The sequence below is a fragment of the Chiloscyllium plagiosum genome, chromosome 3, assembly GCF_004010195.1.
Source record: "Chiloscyllium plagiosum isolate BGI_BamShark_2017 chromosome 3, ASM401019v2, whole genome shotgun sequence".
Lineage (NCBI taxonomy): Eukaryota > Metazoa > Chordata > Chondrichthyes > Orectolobiformes > Hemiscylliidae > Chiloscyllium > Chiloscyllium plagiosum.
In genome coordinates this window covers 103,136,388-103,160,472 of record NC_057712.1, presented here as the reverse complement: position 1 = coordinate 103,160,472, position 24,085 = coordinate 103,136,388, and the positions used below count along the sequence as shown (strand labels likewise).

The window sequence follows — 24,085 nt, the reverse complement described above, 5'->3', positions numbered from 1 at the left end:
TTAAAACGCATTACTTGAATTTATTTATATCTACAATATTGACTTATTTAAATAGTGAGGTTGGATACTGGACCACATTGGCTGCTATACGGGGCAGTTTTGCTCAGAGACTATCCTTTTGATTTTTGATCCTTTCCACAATCACTTGATGAAGGACTGGCACTTTGAAAGCTAGTGCTTCCAATTAAACCTGTTGGACTATAACCTGGTGTTGTCTGATTTTTAAATTTATCCTTTGAATAGTTTTCAGTTGACCAGTTGTGTGGTTTCAAGACAGATCAGCATATTAACAGCTTATTGATTGATTGCTTGGCAAGTAGCTAAAGCCTTGTATGTGGACCATATCACTCCAAACATTTCTTATTCATGTATTATCCAAATGCCTTTTAAACATTGTAAAGATTATGAGCTCAATTTAGAGTCAGGTAGGAAGCCAAAATTATAAATGGTGTGGTCTTGGTCAGTGTCTCGGGAATGGGATAGAGTCAGCAGTCTGCAAATGGAGTTTGCTCATATTTAATTTTACAAGCGGCCCTTCATTGTATGCTTCATTATTTCAACATATAGCAGCTTTGTGTTATTGTGTTGTTTCCGTCACCTATCAACAGTGGATAGTATGAGACCAGTAGATCTATTGAGTGTGTTTACTCAGCTACGTTATATCTAAATAGTATGATCAGCAATGCTCCTGCCTACTTACAGCCATGAAATCTCTTGAAGCAGCAAGAAACATTAAATAAAAAATAATTTGAGGATCATTCAAGGAAAACAACATAATTTTAAGAAATTCTTTCCTTATCACTTTTTCCAGATTTTGTTTCCAGAATTAATTTAAACTGTTGTCTTACAGCAATAATGTACAATGTCAATTTTCTGTATGTCATTACGTTGCTTATGAATATATGAATAATTTTATCTTTCTTTTTCCCTCCAAAGCTATTGAGAATCAGTCTGGTTTAAAAGCACCAAAGCAAAAGTTACTAAATGGTATGTGAAAAAAAAACTTGTCCCCAAACACAAGAATCATCAGTTCATCATTTTATGTTGTGCTTAATAAAGTCCTATATTCAGATTTGATATTGTTACCCCAAACTGACATTTCTGACAGCATAATGCAAGCCTTGTGATTAGTGGTATTTTCCAGAAATAACTAATTGAATTCTTTTTTCTTACTCTCAAATTCTTCTGAATTGTTTGCATAAGAATTTAAATTAAAATTTCAAATGCTTCAATCAATAAATATATATGGGGATTTTTAAAAAAACAGGTATTGGGTTTGTGCTCAGGAACATAGAAAAAAGGTGCTTCATAGGCCTGCTTTGCCATTCAACTATATTTGTTTTATTTACTAATAAGAAGTGGTCCCTTGTTGCCAATAAAGCAAGCATTGCCCTCATCCCATGAATGAATAAAAGAAAACCTCTCTGCAATATTCCTTTTGTGTTCCCATATTCCATGATGCCATTAGTATCTAGAAATGTAACTGACTTTGCCTTGAACATACTTATAGATTGACCCTGCACAACCCTTTAGAGGAGAGAACTCCAAAGTTTTACCACTTCCTCAGTGAATACATTCTTCCACATTTTAGTCCAAGCTTGTTTGCCCCATATTCTGACACTATATCCCTGAGTTCAAGATACTGTAACCAGGGGAAATATCCTTCCTGTAGTTACCATGTCTAACTCTAAGAGTTTTGTACACTTCATTCATTCACTTCCCCTTCTAAATGAATTCTGGAGATTATAGGCCCAGTCGTCGTCTTCTCTGTTCACAGGCAAATCCTGCTTTCCCAGGAATTAGAGTCCATTATTAAGGTTGAGAATGTAGAGTACTTGGAAATGCATGATATGATAGGGCTGATAGGGCTGACACGGCTAAAAAAGACAAGAGCTCACTGTGTTAGGGGAAGTTACTGGCATGGATATAGGATTGGTCAACTTGCAGAAGGCAGAAAGTGGGGATAAAGGGCTTGTCATATGAGGAGCAGTTCAGAACTCTGGTTTGTACTCTGAGTTTTGAAAAATGAGGGTGAAACTGATTGAAATTTTCAGCTACTGAGAGACCTGAATAGAGTGAATGTGGACAAGATATTTCCATTAGTAGGACAGACCAGGACCCGAGGGCACAGCTTCAGAGTAAAGGGATGACTCTTTAGAATTGAGATGAGGAATTTCTTCAGCCAGAGGGTGCTGAATCTGTGGAGCCCATTGTCGAAGAAGGCTGTGGAGACAAAGTCATTGAGTGTTTTTAAGACAGAGGTAGGTTATACATTAGTAAGGGGACTAAAGATTATGGGGAGAAGACTGGAGAATGAGTTTGAGAAACATATCAGCTGTGATCAAATGGCAGAGCAGATTTGATGGGTCGAATGGCCTAATTCTGCACCAATATCTTATTATCTTATGGAGTCTTTGTTGCATTTCCTCTAAGAAAAATGTTTATTCCTCAGGTAAAAAGACCAAAACTTTACACAACACTCGTACAATCTCAACAAGGCTCTGTTGATTCACATTTTTCATAAGACAAAGGAAAAGAGAATTCTGATAATGTTTTGACCTGGCTGCTGGCGTGTGGGCATTGCTGGGTGGCCAACCCTAATTTCCCATTGGCTTCTTGAATTTCTGCGATCATTTAGTGTAGAAAGACCCACGTTGCTGTTAGGGAGGGAGTTCTAGCATTTTGACTCAGCAACTCTAACAGAATTGTTATATTTACAAGTCAGGATGGTGAGCAACTTGGAGAGGAACTTGTGGTGTTGATTTTCCCATGTATTTGCTGCTCTTTTTCTTCTAGATGATGATAGTTTTGGGTTTGGAAATTGGTTCCAAGGAGCCATGCTGAATTTATCCAGTTTACATTGTAAATGCTGCTGAATGTGGGTAGTGGCAAGAATGAGTATTTGTGGCATGGTGTCAATCAATCAAGCTACTTTGTCCTGGATATTGTCAAGCTTCTTGATTATTATTGCAACCACGCTCATCCGGACATATGGCCACCATTATGCAATATTCCAGACTTCTACCTGGTGGGCAGGCATTAGGGAGTCAGGAGGTGAGTTACTCTCAGCAGGAACAGCAACAATGTAGTAAATGGCTAGCCCTGTTCAGTTTCTGGTCAATGATAACCTCTAGGATGTTAATGGGAGTATTCAATGATGATAATTCCATTGATTGTCAGGGGGTGATTGCTAGATTCTCTTCTGTTAGTGATTGCCTGGCATTTACATGGTACAAATGTTACTTACCACTTGTCAGCTCAAACCAGGATGTTGTTCATATCTTGCCATATTGGGTCATGAACTGCTACAGTACCTAAGGACTCGCAAATGGTACTGAACATTATGCAATCATCAGCGAACATCGTCACTTCTGACATTGTTATGGAGGGAAGGTCATTGATGATAGTGAGTGGGCCTAGGACACTTCCCTGAGGAACTCCCTTTGAGGTGGCCTGGCGCTGCAATTACTGACCTTCAAGAATCACAATTGTCATCCTTTATGCTTGGTATGACTAACTACTGAAGAGTTTCCCCCTTACTTCCATTCCTCTAATTTTGCTAGGGATCCACAATGCATATTCAGTCAAATGTGGCCTTAATGTCGAATTCTGCAGCATGTTTTGGAGTACAAGTCTTCAATGCTACGATCGAAATGTAGTCAGGGCCTGTAGCCCTTGCAGTATCCCTTGCCTCTTGCCATTTCTAGATATCACATGGAGTGAACCAAATTGGCTGAAGACTGGCATTTCTGATGCTGGGGATATCTAGAGGATGCCAAAATAGATCATAGAATCAGACAGTACAGAAAAGGACTTATGGCCATCGAGTCTGCAGTGCTAAAAAAAACACTACCATTAGTATTACAACTACTCAACATACATTAGTCCCACTTTACCAGTCTAGACCCATTGGCCTGAATGGTATGTCATTTCAAATGCTCATGCAAGTACTTTTTAAATGTTGTGAGGTTACCTACCTTAGCTACCCGCCCAGGCAATGCATTCCAAAATTTTGAGGAAATGTTTTTCCACCAATCCCATCTAAATCTCCTGCCTTTCACTTTAGAAGTGTGTCCCTTTGTTCTTGAGCCTTCGACTGTTCACCCTGTAAATGTGCCTTTAAAATCTTGTACACCTCGCTTAGGTCGCCCTTCCAACTTCTCTGCTCTAAACAAACCAACCTGAGCTTATCCATAGTTGAAATGTTCCATCTCAGTCAACATCCTAGTGAATCACATTTGCACTCCTCCAGTGCAACTACATCCTTCCTCTCGTGCACACAGTACTCTGCAATGTCTGAACCAATGTTCTGAGCAGCTCCAACATAACCTCGCTGCTCTCAAGTCTATGAGTCACTTATTAAAGATAAGAATCCTAACTACCCTATTGTCTGTCCTTCTTCAGAGATTTGTGGAAAAGCACCCCAAGATCCTGTGTTCCTCTGAGCATCCTGCATTCATTTGAGTAGTCCCTCATCTTGTTGCTTCTTCCTAAGTGCATAACCTCATTTATATCAAAATAAAATTCCAGTGTTAAATTCCATCAACTGCTCAGCAGTTTTGGCTAAAGATAGTTACAAGTGCTTCAGCCTATCTCTTACACAGATGTCCCCAGCTCTCCCGTAACTGAGGATAAGGATATTTGATTGATTTGATTTATTGTCAGTGTACCTAAGTACAGTGAAAAGCTTTGTTTGCAAGCAGTACAGGCAGATCATAGTAACCAAGGACATACAGGTCATAGGGTGAAACAAAACTTGGACAGAGTAAGACATACAGGTTACACCACACAGGACGTGTGCAAAGCAAGATCAATATTAACAAGATCAACATTATTTGAAGTTAGAGAATGCATTCATCAGTCTAATAATGACAGGGAATAAAGTGTTCTTGAACCTGCTGGTGCATATGTTCAAGCTTCTGTATCTTCTGCCTGATGGAAGAGGTTGTGGGTGAACATCGCCGGGGTGGGATGGGTCTTTGATGTTGGCAGCCTGTCTGCAGCAACTAGAGATGTAAATGGAGTCTAAGTATGGAAAGTTGGCTTTTATGATGATCTGGGCTGTGCACACAACCTTATATAGTTTTTAATGGTCCTGGATGGAGCAATTGTCATACCAGGCCACCATGCACCCAGGCAGTATGCTTTCTATGATGCATCTGTAAAATTTGGTGATGGTACTTCTGCATATGCCGAATTTCCTGAGCCACCTGAGGAAGAAGAGACATTGTTGGGTCTTCTTGACCCTTGCATCTACATGAAAAATCGAGGAATAGGTTGTCTGTTATTGTCACTCCTAGGAGTTTGAAGCTCTCGGTTCTGTCAACCTCTGCTCCGTTGATGTATATGAGGGTGTGTGCTTTTCCTTTTTTTTTCTCAAGTCAATGATCAGTTCTTTATTTTTGTCGACATTGAGAGAGAGAGAGAGAGGTTGTTATCATTGCACCTCATCATCAAGCCCTCTATTTCCTTTCTATATTCTGACTCGTCGTTATTTGATATCCGTCCTACCCTGGAGGTGTCATCAACCAACTTTTCGATGGCGATCGTTTGGAATTAGCTACGGGGTGTACATTGGAGTACAGTGGAGATTTGCAAACACATCCTTGGGGTCTCAAGTGTTGAGTGTTATTGTGGAGAAGCTGCTGTTGTTTATCTTCACTGATTGTGGTCTATGGATCAAGAAGCTGAGGATCCAGTTGCAGAGGGTGGAGCTGAGACCTAGGTTTCGGAGCTTTGAGATCAATCTGGAATGGATAATGGAATGAAGATGAAGCTGTATTTGATGAGCAGGAGTCTGATGTAGGTGTCCTTGTTATCTACTTGTTCCGAGATGCATGTGTGGCGAGGGAAATGCTGTCTGCTGTGGACCTATTACATTGGTAGGCAAATTGCAGGGGATTGAGGCAGACTGGGAGACTAGAGTTGAGGTGGACCATGACCAGCCTCTCAAAGTACTTCATGATTCTGGAGGTCAGAGCCACTGGGCAGTAGTCATTAAGGCATGTTGCATGTGCTTTCTTAGTTACTGGGATGATGGTGGTCTTCTTGAAGCTGGTGGGGACTTAGGCTTGGAGGAGTGAGAGGTTGTAGATGTCAGTGAATATCTCTGCCAGCTGGTCCTCACAAGGCCTAAGTGCATGACTGGGGATTCCATCCAGGCATGTCGCTTTCCTTGGGTTGACTCCCAGGAAGACTAATCTTCCATCTGCAGCGGTGATGGAGGGAACAGGCCAGTCTGGGGCAGTCGTGACGGGTGATACCACGCAGCTGGCATTCTGCTCAAACTGAGCATAGAAAGCTTTGAGCGCATCAGGGAGGGATGTGTCTTTTTCTGCTATCTCACTGTTCTTCATTTTGTATCCCATTATTGTTGTTTAGGCCTTGCCACAGGCAGCAGGAGTCTATATGGTTGGTTTCAGCCTCGATTTGGTCAGGTACTGCCTCTTGGCATTTCTGATGGCTTTGCGGAAGTCGATTCTTGATTTTCCTTATAGGTCTGGATTGTCTAACTTGATTGTTGTACATCTGGTCTTCAGTAGGGAGTGAATTTTCCAGTTCATCCAAGGTTTCCATTTGGGGAACACCTGAATTGACCGCTTTGGCATGTAGTCCTCCACACGTTTGCTGATGAAGCCTGTGATAGTGGTGGCATACTCATGTAGGTTTTCTGCTGAGTACTTGAATTCAGTCCAGTCCACCAATTCCAAGCTGTCCCAGAAACACTTTCCTACTGCCTCAGACCTGCATTGTATTTCTTCTGTGAAGGATCCACATGTTTCAATTACAAATTGTAATTTGAGAGGAGGAATACGGTGTTGTGATTTGATTTTCCGAAGTGTGGATGGGGAATGGAGAGGTAGGCGTCCTTTGTTGTGTTTAGGTGTTCCAGGATGTTCGGTCCTCTAGTGAGGCAGGAGATGTGTTGGTGGTACTTTGGCAACTCCCTCTTGTGGGTTAACTTGGTGGAAGTGACAATGAGTAAGGCCTTAGTGAATTTTGTCTCCAAAATATTTGTAACAATTTGTGGAACCTTTTCCTCCAGTAAGTATTTTATTTCCACTACCATTCATAATTAAATGTGACAAGACAGAAATCACTTAGTTATGTCTATCACAGTGTTTGGTATGCTTTCCTTTATTGGTCAGAGTATTGAGTACAGGAGTTGGGAGGTCAGGTTGCAGCTGTACAGGACATTGGTTAGGCCACTGTTGGAATATTGCATGCAATTCTGGTCTCCTTCCTATCAGAAAGATGTTGTGAAACTTGAAAGGGTTCAGAAAAAAATTACAAGGATGTTGCCAGGGTTGGAAGATTTGAGCTATAGGGAGAGGCTGAACAGGCTGGGGCTGTTTTCCCTGGAGCGTCGGAGGCTGAGGGGTGACCTTAGAGATTTACAAAATTATGAGGGGCATGGATAGGATAAATAGACAAAGTCTTTTCCCTGGGATCGGGGAGTCAGAACTAGAGGGCATAGGTTTAGGGTGAGAGGGGAAAGATGTAGGAGATACCTAAGGGGCAATGTTTTCACGCAGAAGGTGGTACGTGTATGGAATGAGCTGCCAGAGGACATGGTGGAGGCTGATAAAATTGCAACATTTAAGAGGCATTTGGATTGGTATATGAATAGGAAGGGTTTGGAGGGATATGGGCTGGGTATTGGCAGGTAGGACTAGATTAGGTTGGGATATCTGGTCGGCATGGACAGGTTTGACTGAAGAGTCTGTTTCCATGCTATACATCTCTATGACTCTATGACCTGTTGTTTTGTATTTGGCATTCAGGTAGTCCAATGATGTAGCTTCGCAAGATTGACACCTCATTTTTAAGTATGTCTGGTGCTGTTCCTGGCATGCTGTCCTGCACTCTTCTTAAAACCAGGGTTGATGGTATTGGCAGTGTGGGTGATAAATCAGGTCACAAGGCTACAAATTGCATTGGAGCTAGCTTCTGCTGCTACTGTTGATAGGTCACATGGATACCCTGTTTGGTGATAGTGCCACACAACATGAAGGAAGATATTTCCAATCTGAGGGCAAGATTTGTCTGAACAAGGACTGCGTTGGTTACTTTAAAGGAAACATCACAGACAGATGCATCTGCAGACGAATGCTATTTCCAGATTTTTATTGAATTCAAATTTGACCATCTCCCGTAATGGGTTTTGAAGCCGGGTCCCCAGAATATTACCACTAGATACCTTATTATCACAATATCATCAGTATGTAGCCAGCAGCTGGAAATATGATGTAATAATCGCCATGTAAGTGAAGAATAGTTGGAGAGTCCCTGTGATTAATTTTTAATTTCTTTGTTTAAAGCCTTTTACAATGGAGCTACAAGATGCATCTTTTACCCTGAGTATTAGTAGTAAATCGGTTTCCCTCACTAGCTCATCAAAATCTTCTAAATTTGCCATATATGATAGGACAAAACAAAACTGTACATGTCAGACATCTGAAATGAAGTAAAAAAAGGTGGAAACTCTCGAGCATCAATGAAGAGATCAGAAGTTGCAGAGCTTCTGCCAGTTCTGATTAAAGGCCATTGACCTGAAAATTAGGGACAGTTTTAGCTCCAAAATGGTTGAGTTTTGTTCAAGTGGGAGGTTAATAATTCTAAAACAGGATCAACCCACCTTGAACTTAGTCACTTCCAGTTTTAAAATCCGCAAGATGTGACGCAGCTTGGAGGTTAAAGGAGGGAAGTGAAAATAATTTAATTGTCTTCATTTTAGCTATATTTCTACATTTAACTCTTGTTGGCAGGTTTTCTCAAGTTCTAAAACATCTGGTAGCTAAAAGTAGAGTAACAGCAATTGATCCATAAGGAAGGAGTTCTTCAAAGCCAACAAGCTACACCGTAATCTTTCTCACACCCCTCACCATCATTTATTTCCCTCTTCTAACCACCAACCTCTCCCCATCATCTCCTAACTGCCACCTTTGGTTCCACATCTGGTCCTGTTGCCTGGTTCCACAATAATGTATTTAGATTCTAAAATTACCATTAAATCACTCAGTTGAATCAAAACTGCTCCAACCTTTTCCTAATGGGTTATAGCAGTTCAAGACAGTGGATCACTGCCACCTCTTCAAGGGCTATTAATGATGAAAATAAATACTATCCTTGCCAGCAATGCCCAGATCCTGTGAATGAATTTTGAAAAGAAATCTCCAGGTATTGGTGTCACCTGGAACAGTTTGATCATTGGACTTACTGACAGTGATTATGCTATTTGACAAGTTTGCCCATAGGTTGTTAACTTTGGCACTCACATAAGCTGAGTGTTTATGATGCTTTCTGTCTCATTCACTAAGCCACTTGACTAATTTGCCTAACTGCAAGTGAATTTTGCTGACTTTTAGATATTTTCTAATGAACCCGTTCAGAGAAGTTATTGCATACTTCTGGAGCAGAGGGACTTGAACCCAAGCCTCATCAGAGGTAGGGACACTACCACTGTCCCACAAGAGCTGCTTGCCACCGCCCCCCCCCCCCCCCCTTGATATTTATGGGTAATGGGTAGAGTTACCTCAAAATTGTATTAGATGTCCTTTCCAGAAATACACCAAGCAACTAATCATCTACTCATGAAGTGATTTATGTTATGAACAAAATGTCTGTTACTACCCATTAGGGTAGTGCACCATAAACTGAGCTGTGCTATTCCCAGAGTTGTGCCAAATATTAACTTTCTTTTTTAAAAGTATGCACTGATGCCTAATTTACCAACTCTCAGACCAAGGTAGATGGAAAGCACAGAGCTGGTTTCCGTTCTGAACAAAGATTATAATGTACTACGAGTAATTACACTATAGCTACAGATAAATAGAACTGTTTATGGTTTAAATCGGTATATCATTGGTATATAACAGTACCCCCAAAGCTCTCATCCTGTTAAAAGCTCCCCAGCACAGGTACACACGCACACGCATGTGCACACATACATGTATATGGAGGTGGAACAACTGGAAAGTCAGTTCTGTGGCCTTTGCCTCATATTCTCTGAATGCCTCTACTGGTTTGTAAGATGTCCGGAGTAGATAGTTCGCTTGTAAAATGTCTCTATTCATTATTTCAAAAGTTACAGCTTACTATAAGTACAACAGGAAAGGTAATTGTTTACTTTATATTTAAACTGAGTGTTTTACAGCAGAGAACAGGTAGATTCTGCTGGGGAGAACAACTGCACACACTTGTGTATCTTCCCCTCTCTCTGTGTCAATATCTTTGTTACTTGTTTCCAGTTATACCTTACTCAGTTAGCTGAGAACCAGTCAGCTTCAAATGTTACAACTACTGGCTTTAGAATATCGCTAAGTTGCAGGTACCGACAACCACCAAAAGAGTTCACGAAACATATCAAATTCCTTGTTGTGAAATTATGCAGCCATCCTGGTAAATCCTTATTTTTGAAAGCAGTTAGTTCTAATTTGAATCCACAGTTTTTAGAAACATAAAAGTAAAAACACGTTATCCCAACAGGTTAGAGGAATTATGGAAACCTACTTTGGAATTGACAGGCATCACAATCTCTTGGAAATCTAGAGCATAATGTGATTGTAAGATGTCATTTTTAAACAGCACTCTGCTTTATATAGACCATATATTTTTGTAATTCAAAATGATTTTCACAGGTACAGGTAATCTAGGTGGGTTTGAAAAACAATCAAAAAATGTCCCCCTAAGGTAAGTGTTTTTGTTCTTTTGTTTGTGTGTGAATCGATACTGTCTTGGCTGTTTTATGTCTTAATGTGTCTATCCATATAGCTTCAATACTTATATCTTTTTGAAAAATAGTTGTTAGTAACGTTAATGGATAAATAAATGAGCAGAATAACCAGCTTTGCATTCATTTCTCTAATACATCAACCTAAGATATTAACAAGTACATTTTAAAGAACTTGGTTGCTCTGTTCATGTAACAAACACAAATGATGCACTAATCGTTAAACTGTACAATTTAATGTCAAAGAGGAGACTGTTTGGTCCATTCCTCGTACAATGCCCTCTGGAAAAACTCTCCAATTTGGAATGTTGTTTTGCTCTTCCCTAGTATTTTAAAGATTTCTTTGCAGATAATTATCCCCATGATTTTCAGACGCTGGCATGGATTGTGCATCCACTGCTGTTTACATAAGAACAGCAGAAGCCCAATCAGCCCCTCGAGCCTGTTCCACTATTCAATGAGATCATGGCTAATATGTGGCCTAACTGTGTATACCTGCCTTTGGTGCATGCCCGTTTGATATCTTTGCTTAACAAAAAGTTATCTATCTTAGATATAAAATTAGCAACTGATCTAGAATTAACTGCCATTTGTTCCTAGTAGTCATGTGTGTAGAAAATCCCAGATTCTCTCTTTGTTTTTTTTGATTACTTACAGTGTGGAAACAGGCCCTTCAGCCCAACAAGTCCACACCGACCCACCAAAGCGCAACCCACCCAGACCCATTCCCCAACATTTACCCCTTCACCTAACACTATGGGCAATTTAGCATGGCCACTTTACCTAACCTGCACATTTTTGGATTATGGGAGGAAATCGGAGCACCCGGAGGAAACCCACGCAGACACGGGGAGAATGTGCAAACTCCACACAGTCAGTCGCCTGTGTGGAATTGAACCCGGGTCTCTGGTGCTGTGAGGCAGCAGTGCTAAGCACTGTGCCACCCGTTCTTTTATCGATCTTAAATTTATGCTCTTAAATTGCAGAATCTCTGACCCCTGTAAATTGCTTCTTTTTCTGTTTTTATTTAACTATGGAAAATGTCAATGCTTATCTCAATTTTTGCTTCACCTTCTTTGCTCTTATTTTTTCTTGTTTGTCTTTTAATTAAAGTCTTTCATCCTTTGTGTCATCTTTGAATCCTTTGTGTATCCTTCTAATAGCTTTTACAGAGTTCCTAAATTAAAATGTCCAGTTTTGAGCATAGAATTCTAATTGGTCCCTTCCAGTGGGTAGTATTGGATTTAGTATTCACCTGCTGAGCTGCCATTAAGTCATTTCAGGTCTCTTCACTGCTCATGGTCCTTGGAAACTATAAGATAGTCTGTGGAAATTGTAACAGGAAATGTGCTTATGATATAATGTGAATTACGCAATATTGAACTCTGCACAGTAAATTGTAGAATTTAACCTTCAGTTACATGTCTCCCAAAGTTTTTCATGATACTAGAAATATTTTGTATGTTACTATTCAATATCTGGCAATAGAGTGAGTAGTGCAAAGGTGTAGGACTTCTATTTTCGGGCCTAGTAAGAAGGTGCCTTTGTACTCTGTAGCTCGTAGATAGAGTAGATTCTAACACTCAAAGTTTAACAGGACAAAGCAACCTCCTTGACTGGCATACCATCCACTCCCTGAGTGAAAATCCTGGAACTCTTGTCCCAGCAATTCTGTGGGTATCTCTAAATCTCAAGGACCGCAGTAAAATAAGAAGAGAGCTCACCGGCATCTTCTCCAGAGAATTTAGAGATCTGCAATAAATGCTAGCTGAGCCCGGAACACTCATATCCCATAAATAACAAAAAGACATAGCACTTGAAGTATGGTCTAACTAGGGCTTCATATAGCTATAGTATAATAACATGAGATTATGACTTATGGAATTAGACAATATGGATTGACAATTGTTTTACAAAAATAATTTATGTGCTCAAGACATTTCACAGGACGATTATAAATCAAGTCTAATATCTAGGCACAGAAGCAGGTATTAGATTGGATGATCAAAATCTTTAGTCAAATAAATAGAGTTTAAGGAGTGTTTTAAAGGAAGAATGCTTGGTAAAGAGAAGTAGGGAGGGTATTCTTAATCTTGGAGCCGAGGTGATTGAAGAAGTGGTCACCAATGGTAGAGTAATTGAAATCAGGCATACACAACACCAGAATTAGAGAGCACGGATATCTCAGAGAGTTACAGGGCCGAGATGGTGCAAGGCCTAGGTTGACAGTTTAAAAACAAGTGTAAGAATTTTAAGTTATGTGACTAGAAACCAATGAAGGCCAACAAGAACAAAGATATTAGGAGACAGGGTTTGGTTTTCATCACCAATTTATCACGAGTCCTCATTCAGACCATTGCTATTTGCTACTAATAGGAAAGGGCGAAAGGAAGAAAGGAAATTAAGATAATACTTATCATGAGAAAAGTGGTGCTAGGGACACTAATGGGACCAAAGGTTGATAAGTCCCCTGGACCACATGGAATGCATGCTGGAATACTGAAAGAAATACCTACAGAGATTGTGGATACACTACTAATAATCTTCCAAAAATCCTTAGATTTTGGATCAATCCCAGAGGACTGGAAGCTGCCAATGCAACATTTTTATTCAAAAGTTAGGGGGGACTGCTGGACAAAACAAAAAAGTGCGAGTTACTATAAGCCAGCAAGCTTAACCTCTTGGGAAAATGTTAGGGTTCATTATAATGCATGTAATAGCAGACCATTTAGAAATATTTGATATGACGAAGCAGAGTGAGTACTGCTTCATGAAGGTAAATCATGCCTTGTAATTTTATTAGAATTCTTTGAGGAGGTAACAAGCCTGATAAAGGGAAAACTGTGGATGTAATATATTTGCATTTTCAGAAAGCATTAGGCTACTTAATAAGATAAAAGATCACAGTGTTGGAAGTTATATACTAGCATAGATAGGGTTTAACTAAATAGTAAAGATGAAGTTTGGATATGGTGTTGCATTTTTAGGATGTCAACCTGTAACTAGTGGAGTGCCTGAGGGGATCAGTGCTGAGTCGAAATTATTTACAGTATGTTTATAATTTGGACAAGGAAAGTGAATGTACTATACCCAGGTTTATGAATGGTATAAAAATGGGCGGGAAGGCAAGTTAATTCTTGTGATATGGGTAAGGACTGAAGTGGGTAAATATGCCATCTTCGCTAAAGTACAAATGTGCCTTTAACACTTTACCCTTTACTCCTTGATGACCTACAACAATGGCTTGCCACAATGTAGATTTCAAATTTATCTGTTCTCTATTGTTTAGTATCTTGTATCTTTCTGCTGAGTCTCCTGTATCAACTTGTTCACGTGAAAGGTCTCATTTCACTAGTATCACCTGTACAATTCTTTTGAGCTAAAGAATGTTGTTTCAGTTTGGTGATGAAAATGTATTTTATATGCTGAATTGAAAAGGTGTTGTCATCCAACTCAAATTCTCTCTTTTAAACAATTTCACCAGACATGAATGGTTTCAGACAGAGGATACAATCACAGTTGTTATATACACCAAACAAAAGGTATGTATTCAAAAATAAAACCACTTCTAGAACTAACTTTAGGTAGACTAATGGGTAATCTTAGCTGGCTGTAATAGTGTTGCTTATCACAGACATGTCAAGAAATCTGTAGGATGCGAGGGAAAAGAGGAGTATCTCAGACTTTGAATAATTCTGAAGGAGACTTTAACTTGACAATTAAGCAGCTGTCATCTTTTTGAAATTGAACATTAAAATATTTAAAAGGATATGCAAATATTCAGTAAATTAAGCCTTCAAAGAGATTTTGACAAATCATAACATTGGTCTTCATTTGAGATCTGTAGTGTTTCTCTCAGCAAATTATGGCAGATTGGTTCTCACTTTGTTGTCTTTTTAGTAATCCTTCCACACAGAGTTTTAAAACTAATTCTAGTATTTTAAAATTTGTGAATCCGAAGTTCGATAACTTTGAAAGAATTTGTGCTACATTTGAAATCAATCTTTTATTAGCACCTCATCGTCTTTCACTGTCTACTTCAAATTATCTGTGTTTAAATACATGTACACACAATGCTCTTAAAGATTATACTTGTTTCATTTAACTTTTCTGGACAATAACATACTTATTTTGATTTTAATTGCCCCTGAACCCAAGTCTTATTTTCCGAAGTGGTTACTTCTGTTGCTTCCTTATTTTTGAATATGAAATGCGAGCATCAGTTGAAGACTTCTCGAACATTCGGAGCAGATTTTCTTTGATTCATTCTTTGAATATATTTTAAAAATAACTTTTTTTATCTTCAACAAGGTCAAAAGCTGGGAATCCTGCAGCAATTGACTTACCTTCAGACTCCCCAAAGCCTGTCCACAATCTACAAGGCCCAAGTTAGGAGTGTGAGGGAATACTCTCCATTTGTTGAATGACTGCCGCTCTAACAACACTCAATAAGCATGGGAGGTGGGCTTGCCTCAGCCTGTGCAGAAAGTAGAGACGCTGATGGGCTTTCTTGGCTATGGAGTTGGTGTTGAGGGTCCAGGTGAGAATCTCCACTAGGTGTATGCCAAGAAGTTTGGTGCTCTTCACGATCTCCACGGGGGAGCGTCAATGTCCAGCAGAAAGTGGTCGCTCTGTGCCCTCCTGAAGTCAACAACCATCTCTTCCGTTTTGTCCAGGTTCAGAGACAGATTGTTGGCTCTGCACCAGTCTATTAGCCGCTGCACCTCTTCTCTGTATGCTGGCTCGTCGGTCAGTGCTGATGAGACCCACTATAGTTGTAGTGAACTTGATGTGATTCGACCTGTGCATTGCTGCACAGTCATGTGTCAGCAGGGTGAACAGCAGTGGACTGAGCACTAAAACCTGGGAGCCCATGCTCAGTATGATGGTGTTGGAGAAGCTGTTCCCAATCTGGACTGACTGAGGTCTCCCAGTCAGGAAGTCCTGGATCCAGTTACAAAGAAAGGTATTTAGGCCCAGCAGACGTGGCTTTCCAATCAGGTGCTGTGGAGCGATTGTGTTAAATGCAGAACTGAAGTCTATGAACAGTAGTTTCACATAGGTGCCTTCCTTCTCCATTTGGGTAAGGGCCAGATGGAGGGTGGTGGAAATGGCATCATCTATTGAGCAGTTTGATCAATACGTGAACTGCAGGGTTTCTAGTGATGGGGGCAGTAGGGTCTTCATATGCATCATCACGAGCCTCTTGAAGCACTTCATGATGATGGGTGTTAGCGCAACTGGGCGGTAGTCATTGAGACAGGGTGCTGAAGATTTCTTCGGCATGGGGATAATGGTAGTGGCCTTGAAGCATGTTGGAATTATGGCGCAGCTCAGGGAGATGTTAAAGATGTCCATTGGAATATCCACCAGTACTCAGAGCATCCTATGAACACTATTATCTGGTCCAGCAGCCTTGTGTGGGTTGACTCTGCATAGGGTTTTCCTCATGTCAGCTGTGGTAAGACACAGCACCTGGTCATTACGAGGGGGCATGGACTTCCTCACTGCCATGTCATTTCATGCCCTCAAACCATGCATAAAAGTTGTTCAACTCACCTGGGAGGGAAGCATCACCAGCACAAGCAGGCAATGCTGTTCTGTGGTTGGTGATGTCCTGGATGCAATTCTATATGCTTCATGTATCGCCGCTGACATGAAAGTGACTGTGTATTCTCTGTGCGTATGCACACTTTGCCTTTTTGATGGCCTAAGTCAGGTTGGCTCTCACTGATGTTAGGGCCGCCTTGTCATCTGCTCTGAAGGCAGAATCATGGGTCCTCAGCAGCACACACACACCTTTGCAGTCATTAACGGCTCCTGGTTGGGGTGAGAAGTAATGGTCTTGGACACAGTGATGTTGTCAATAACTTGCTAATGTAGCAAATTCCTGATGCCGTGTACTCCTCTAAGTTGATGGGTTCGCCATTGGTTGCCGCCTCCTTGCCAGTCAGTGCGCTCAAAACAGTCTTGAAGAGCAGAATGGCTCCTGCCAGCCAGATTTTCACCTGCTTCAGAATTGGTTTGACGCGTCTGATGAGCAGTCTGTATACTGGGATTAGCATAACAGAGACGTGGTCTGAGGAGCCGAGGTGGGGCTGGGGCTCTGCCCTGTAAACGCTGGGGATGTTTGTGTAAACCAGATCCAGCATGTTCTCCCCTCTTGTTGCAAAGTCCACATGCTGATGGAATTTAGGGAGCACAGTCTTGAGATTCACATGGTTGAAATCTCCAGCAATAATAAACAGAAAGTCAGGATGTGTGTTCTGCAGTCCACTAATAACCCCATACAGTTCACAGAGTGCTTTTTTAGCATTAGCACAGGGAGGAATATACACCCCATCAAGAAGGACGGCAGTGAATTCCTGTGGTCAATAAAATGGTCTGCATCTAACAGTCATGAACTTCACTAGTGATGAGCAGTAATTGGAGACTAACATGGAGTCTTTGCACCATTTTCGTGTTGATGTGGACACACAGACCCCTCCTCCCACACCCTGAGCCTTACCGCACAGAGCTGCATTTCTGTCGGCGCAAAACAAGACAAGCCCATCTAGCTGGATGGCAGTGTCCAGAACTCTGTTGCTGAGCCATGTTTCCGTGAAAACAAGGACACAGCAATCTCTAAACTCATGCTGAGACACCAGCCGCAGTCAGATGCAGTCCAGTTTGTTGTCCAGGGATCAGACTTTGGAGAGCAGAATGGATGGGAGAGCTGGCTGGCTAGGGTTTGTTCTAAACCTAGCACAAACTTCTGCATGCTTACCATGCTTACACCATCTTAAACACCACTTCAGATGACTCAACACCTGGCCACCGCCTTCAGGCAAGGCCACAGACTGGAGGCCTGGTCTCCGAAGCAAACTGAGATCGCGTAGCTCCTGCCGTAGCTACACAGGCAGATTGTACCATACAAATGCACCAGGGTAGCAGAATAGAGTGCAGAATATGTGTTACAGCTGCTTGGAAGGTGCAGAGAGAGAGATCAACATTGACGTTTGAGGGGTCCATTCAAATGTCTGATAGCAGCAGGGAAGAAGCTGTACTTGAATCTGTTTGTATGCGTATTCAAACATGTATATCTTCTCCCCAACAGAAGAGAGTGGAAGAGAATATAACCAGGGTGGGAGGGGATCTTTGATTCTGTTGGTTGCTTTCCCGAAGCAGTGGTAAGTATAAGTGAAGTCAATGGATGGATGGCTGGTTTGCTTGATGGACTGGGCTCTGTTCGTCACTCTCTGTAGTTTCTTGTGATCTTAGGAACAGCAGTTGCTGTACCACACTGACACATCCAGAAAGGATGCTTTTGATTATGCATCTATAAAATTTGGTAAGATTCTTTATGAACATGATGAATTTCCTTAATTTCCTGAAGATGGAGAAATATTGATGTGCTTTCTTGACTGTTGCGTCAACGTGGATGGACCAGGACAGATTGTTGCTGATCATCACTCCCAGGAACTTGACGCTTTTGACCATCTCCACCTCAGCACTGTTGATGCAGACAGGGGCATGCCCTCCACTCCACCTCCTGAAGTCAATGGCCAGCTCCTTCATTTTGTTGCAATTGATGGAGAGATTGTTGTTTTGACAACATGCCACTAAGCACTCAATCTCTTTCCTGTATTCTATCTTGTATTCTATCTTGTCTAAAGGTGGTGTTATCAGCAAACTTGTAAATGGAGTTGGGGCGGGCTTTGGCCACAGTTGAGTGTAGAAGGAATATAGTAGGGGGCTGAATACACATCCTTGCAGCCCCCAGTGTTGAGGATTATTGTGGAGGAGGTGTTGTTGCCTATTCTTACTGATTGTGGTTTATAGATCAGGAAGTTGAGGATCCAGTTACAGAGGTGATATCTTGCCTTATCTTTACCCAAGCCTAAATGACATAATCAGATTGGGTGGAGCTCTTAGTAGTTTTCACTTTCAATTCTTACAGAACCATTAACTTCTCCAATATATCACTGCCAAGCTTTTATGCAAAAATTAAAAATTATGTATTCATAATGTATATTTAACACTCCCCCATATCTCCTTATATCTCTGACCTCTCATATTCAGGGAGTCCAGAGATTTCACAATTCTTCCAGAACACATTCTCTTCAGAATTAGAAGTTACAAGGTCTTTGGCTTCTCGACTGTTGACTGTGATAGTTTTGTATAGTTTTTTAGACTGCTATTATCATCCTAATCGGTCATCAATGGGTAATTGTCATGCAATACGATCAAGTTCCTGTAGTTCCTCAAAGAATTAATGAGTTAATCTGCATAACTACTTGCTATAACAGATTTCTCTCTTATCTCTCAATAAACTTTGAAGACATACAAACTCTCTTTGAAAAATAATAAATTTCACTATAATGGGAATTATAATTTGTTGTATTTCTATATTCAAATTGTGAGACAATCAATCGGTAATGAATTTTCAAATTTTTTATATCACAATCATCCTTGATGCTAAAGGTCTATCCTTAAATGAAACAAGCATGTTTAATCACAAAGAGATCCAAATAAAAATTGATTTTTTTTCATATTCTTATAGCTCTTCATATCACCAGGCATTACCCATTGAGGATCTGCAATAATTTCTTGGATCAAGCACCCCTTTTTTTTGTAACTGTCTGACAACAGGTGAATTTCACAATCGTGGTTACTTTGGAAAGCTCTTTTTTAATATTTCATTTACAGCAGCAATGTCAATCCTCAAACTTTACTCAATGACACCCTCTATTTAATGCATGTCGTCCCAGAAAGAGCAATTATTCACATAACATTCTATGGGCGAACTTTCTTCAGATTGTCCTTTGCATAGAGTTTCCTTGAAAACATTGAATAAATTCATCGATCTATTTGTAACTTCTTGCATCAATGTTTCAGCAGCAAAGATACTGTTAATTTCCCTTATTTTGTTAGCTTCCAAGTGCAATAGGCAACGTGCATTGTTCTCTATCAACAAGAATATGATAATCTTTGCCATATTTGACTAATAATTGAAATGATCTTAAAATGATGATTCATATCTTCTGGGACTCCCAAGGCAAGAAACATGTGTGTGCATTTATCTGAATTTGATTTCTTTAATGCTTAATTTTATCCTTAAGGCTTCTTCAACAGTAGCATGTTTCTGTTTGATATTGGTTTACAAAACATCACAAACGGCATTGGATTTAGTCCATGTACACAAACAGTTTAACTGTCAAATCAAACTTCTTAACAGGTCTGTTTCTTCTCAGAATACCAAATCATCTTTCTGTGAGGGTCTGACCCAATTTACAGGCATGTGTTTTACAATTATCAAATAAGATTGTTGATTCAAAGTGTTGTGAAGGTGCAAGGGGTAGTGTACCTTTTAAGAGAGTTAAAAGCTAGCAGAAATACCTGACACAGCACCAAGTGTTCTGAACAAGGTAACAATGCAACATTTGGTCAAACAGCTAGATTAGCTGAGTTGCCTGGAGCCAAAAATAATCAAATTTGGCCAATCAGTTTAAATTATGCCCCAAGTTACCAAATTCCAATCTAGTTTGAATTTAGTATTTTGACAATATTAACACCAATGAAATGATCCGATGCTTTGGGGTATAAAACTGAAAAAAAATTGAATAGTTGGAGGAGAACTGCCAAGCCACCAACATATACAGACAGCCTGGAGAATAGCTCTCTTAAAGGTACCTTTATTTATCAGTGACCTGTGAAACAGAAATCCCTAAGAAGAAGAAAACAGAGGAAGATACAAAGGGAAGATTTGACGGCTGGCTTGTTTTGAAATTTGAATTTTTTGGTAAATCTTAATCGGGGGTTTTATTGGACCAGTATTAGAGAAGGGACAGTAAAAGATAGGTTAGAGAACAGAGTTGTAAATAGTTGTTAGTTAATATTTGATGTTAGACTTAAAGAATACAGTCCTTAAATTTTTTTGTACTTTAAATAGTGACTTTTGGGATAATGTTTGCCTCTCAAATTTTAACAAATTATAGCACGGGTAAAATCATTTCTGTGTTGCAGGTTTAAATTAGCAAGGAGGTGGGGGGGGGGGGTGTTACCCTGTGCCATAACAGTTTGGGGACTCGTCCAGGATTTGAACTGTTTCAGACAAATTTGAATAGATTTGGGGGTACCAAAAACCCCAGCAGATTTAAACACTTGCAGATTCGTGTTCTGTGTCTTTCAATAAAATATAAGTGAGACAATTTGTTTAATTTCGGTGACTTGTAGTTGATTAAATTAAAAGTGAGAGGGATGACTCTTAAAATTGTTAGAGATTCTGGGATTTGAAGATGATTCTCTAATTTGCCAAGAAGATTTAGAAGGAAAGAAAAAGGCCATACTTTTAGAATTAGGAAATAAGTTAAATTTGGGTTTAACCAAGGACAAAAGTAAAGCTGAAATTGTAAGGGAATTACTCAAAACACTTAGGTGTGTCAGAGAAACAGACAAGTGCAGTAGAGGTAGAAAAACTTAAATTACAATTGAGGAAAATGGAGTTAGAGATAAACCGAGGGAAGGAGAGAGAGAAGAAAAAGAGAGAGAGAGCGAAGAGAAGGAGACAGGAAAAAGAAAAAGAGAGAAGGTTCTCAGCTGAGCAAAAAGAGAGGGAATTTGAACTTGAGAAGTTGCAACTTAATCAGCAAAGTTCAAGTTAACCGGATGGAGATTAAAATAGATTGTAGTGATATATACAAGTATGTCAAAATTCTGCCACATTTTGAGGAGAAAGATGTTGAAGCTTTCTTTATTTCATTTGGAAAAATTGGCTAGGCAGATGGAGTTGTCCAGGGATTTATGGGTAATGCTAGTTCAGACTTAAGTGATAGCCAGAACTAGTGAGGTATTTGCCGCACTGTCAAATGAGGAGTCAAGAGATAATGAAGAGGTTAAACAGGCGATTTCAAGTGCTTATGAATTGATACTAGAAGCATATAGACAGCTTTAAGAAACATAAAGGAAGAACTAAGTCAGACTTATGTTTAGTTCGAAAGAATTAAACATAGTCATTTGATTGTTTAATGTGCGTGCTTTAAAAATAGATAGGACCCTTGAGGCTCTAAGAGAAATTATTCTGCTGGAGGAGTTCAAAAACGCACTTCCAGAGCTGATCGGCTCGGGTTTTTTCTAAGCCTAGCACGAACGTCTGCAAGCTTACCACGTTTCCACCACCTCATACTCTGCTTCCTCAACACCCAGCTACTGGCATCAGGCGAGGCCAAGGACTGGGGACCTGGTCTCTGCAGCAAGTTGAGAACTCCTCCACACTTAGTGTACTTCCGCCTCCTCACACACCACTTCCGATGTTTAAAGACCCAACATCAGGCGAGGCCAAGGACTGGAGACCTGATCTTTGAAGCAAACCGAGATCCCATAGATCGGAGGCTGAATGTCCTGGACCACTGAAGTGATCCTCAACTAGGAAAGAATTTCCTTGTGTGTTGATCATTGTGTGGTTCCATTCATCCATTGTCGTAATGTCTGCATGGTCTCGCCAATACACTATGCCTGGGGCATCCTTGCCAGCATCGTATAAGGTAGACAGCATTGTCTGAGTCACGTGAGTACTTGCCACATACATGTTGTGTGGTCTTCCCATGTGTGACGGTAATGTCCATGTCAATGATCTGACATGACCTGCAGAGGTTGCTGTGGCAGGGTTTTGTGGTGTTGTGATCAATGTTATCCTGAAGGCTACATATTACGCTGCGTTCAAAGTTCTGTTTAAGATTTGGCCGTTGTTTGAAGGTGAGAAGTGGAGGCATAAGGAAGATTATAGCGAGGTATTGATAGTCATCAATGATGTGTTGAAGGCTGCGAAGAGCATGGCATAGTTTCTCCACTCCCGAGAAATACTGAACGACAAAGGGTATCCTATTGGTCATATCCTGTGTCTGTCTTCTGAGGACGTCATTATGGTTTTTCGCTGTAGCATGATGGAATTGGCAATCAACGAGCTGAGCATCATATCCTGTTCTTATGAGGGCATCCTCCATCCAAGCAGGTCCTGTGTATGCATAACGCTTGTCTGTAGGGGATGACTGTATAAATATATTTAGGATGGAAGCTTGAGAAGTGTTGCATCAGGAGATTATCCGTAGGCTTGCGGTAGAGTGTGGTCCTGAGGTCTCCATCTTTGATGAAGATGTGTGTGTCCAAGAAGGGTACTGATTCTAAAGAGTAGTCCATGGTAAGTCTGATAGGTGAAACTTGTTGATATCACTATGTCATTTACTCAGTGATTTCTCACCAAAGGAAGAAAATGTAATAAATGTGAATGGTGTATAGTGCTGTTTAGAAGTCCCGCGTAGTGAAGAAATCTTATTTGAACTTGTGCGTGAAAATGTTCGCATTTTGGGGTACAGATTTGTTCCCCATGGCTGTACTGTGTGTCTGAATGAAGAACTGGTTGTCAAAGGTGAAGACGTTGCAGTCGAAAATGAAGCATATTAGTTGTTGGATGGTGTCTGGAAATTGGCAGTTGTTGATATTGAGTACTCATGCTGTTGTAGTGTTGCCACCATTGTGGGGGATGCTGGCATCGAGTCATAGAGATGTACAGCATGGAAACAGACCCTTCGGTCCAACACGTTCATGCCGACCAGATATCCCAACCCAATCTAGTCCCACCTGTCAGCACCCGGCCCATATCCCTCCAAACCCTTCCTATTCATATACCCATCCAAATGCTTCTTAAATGTTGCAATTGTACCAGCCTCCTCCACATCCTCTGGCAGCTCATTCCACACACGTACCACCTTCTGCGTGAAAACATTGCCCCTTAGGTCTCTTTTATATCTTTCCCCTCTCAACCTAAACCTATGCCCTCTAGTTCTGGACTCCCCGGTCCCAGGGAAAAGACTTTTCCTATTTATCCTATCCATGCCTCTCATAATTTTGTAAACCTTTATAAGGTCATGCCTCAGCCTCCGACGCTCCAGGGAAAACAGCCTCAGCCTGTTTAGCCTCTCCCTGTAGCTCAGATCCTCCAACCCTGGCAACATCCTTGTAAATCTTTTCTGAACCCTTTCATGTTTCAGAACATCTTTCCGATAGGAAGGAGACCAGAATTGCACGCAATATTCCAACAGTGGCCGAACCAATGTCCTGTACAGCCGCAACATGACGTCCCAACTCCTGTACTTAATACTCTGACAAATAAAGGAAAGCATACCAAACGCCTTCTTCATTATCCTATCTACCTGCGACTCCACTTTCAAGGAGCTATGAACCTGCACTCCAAGGTCTGTTTGTTCAGCAACACTCCCTAGGACCTTATCATTAAGTATGTAAGTCCTGCTAAGATTTGCTTTCCCAAAATGAAGCACCTCGCATTTATCTGAATTAAACTCCATCTGCCACTTCTCA

General features: G+C 40.6%; 1 protein-coding gene across 4 annotated transcripts in view; it reads left to right on the top strand.

Moving 5' to 3' along the window:
• Positions 1–24,085, top strand: part of LOC122548401 (cytochrome b5 reductase 4) — a 106,789-nt gene that overhangs the window by 30,246 nt on the left and 52,458 nt on the right. For 3 of the 4 annotated variants that reach the window (XM_043687003.1, XM_043687000.1, XM_043687004.1), the window contains exons 5-7: positions 937–987; positions 10,641–10,692; positions 14,217–14,274. In XM_043687003.1, the coding sequence (XP_043542938.1) occupies positions 937–987; positions 10,641–10,692; positions 14,217–14,274 (161 nt within the window). The remainder of the gene's footprint in view (positions 1–936; positions 988–10,640; positions 10,693–14,216; positions 14,275–24,085) is intronic. The other variant, XM_043687002.1, reaches the window with a different exon arrangement.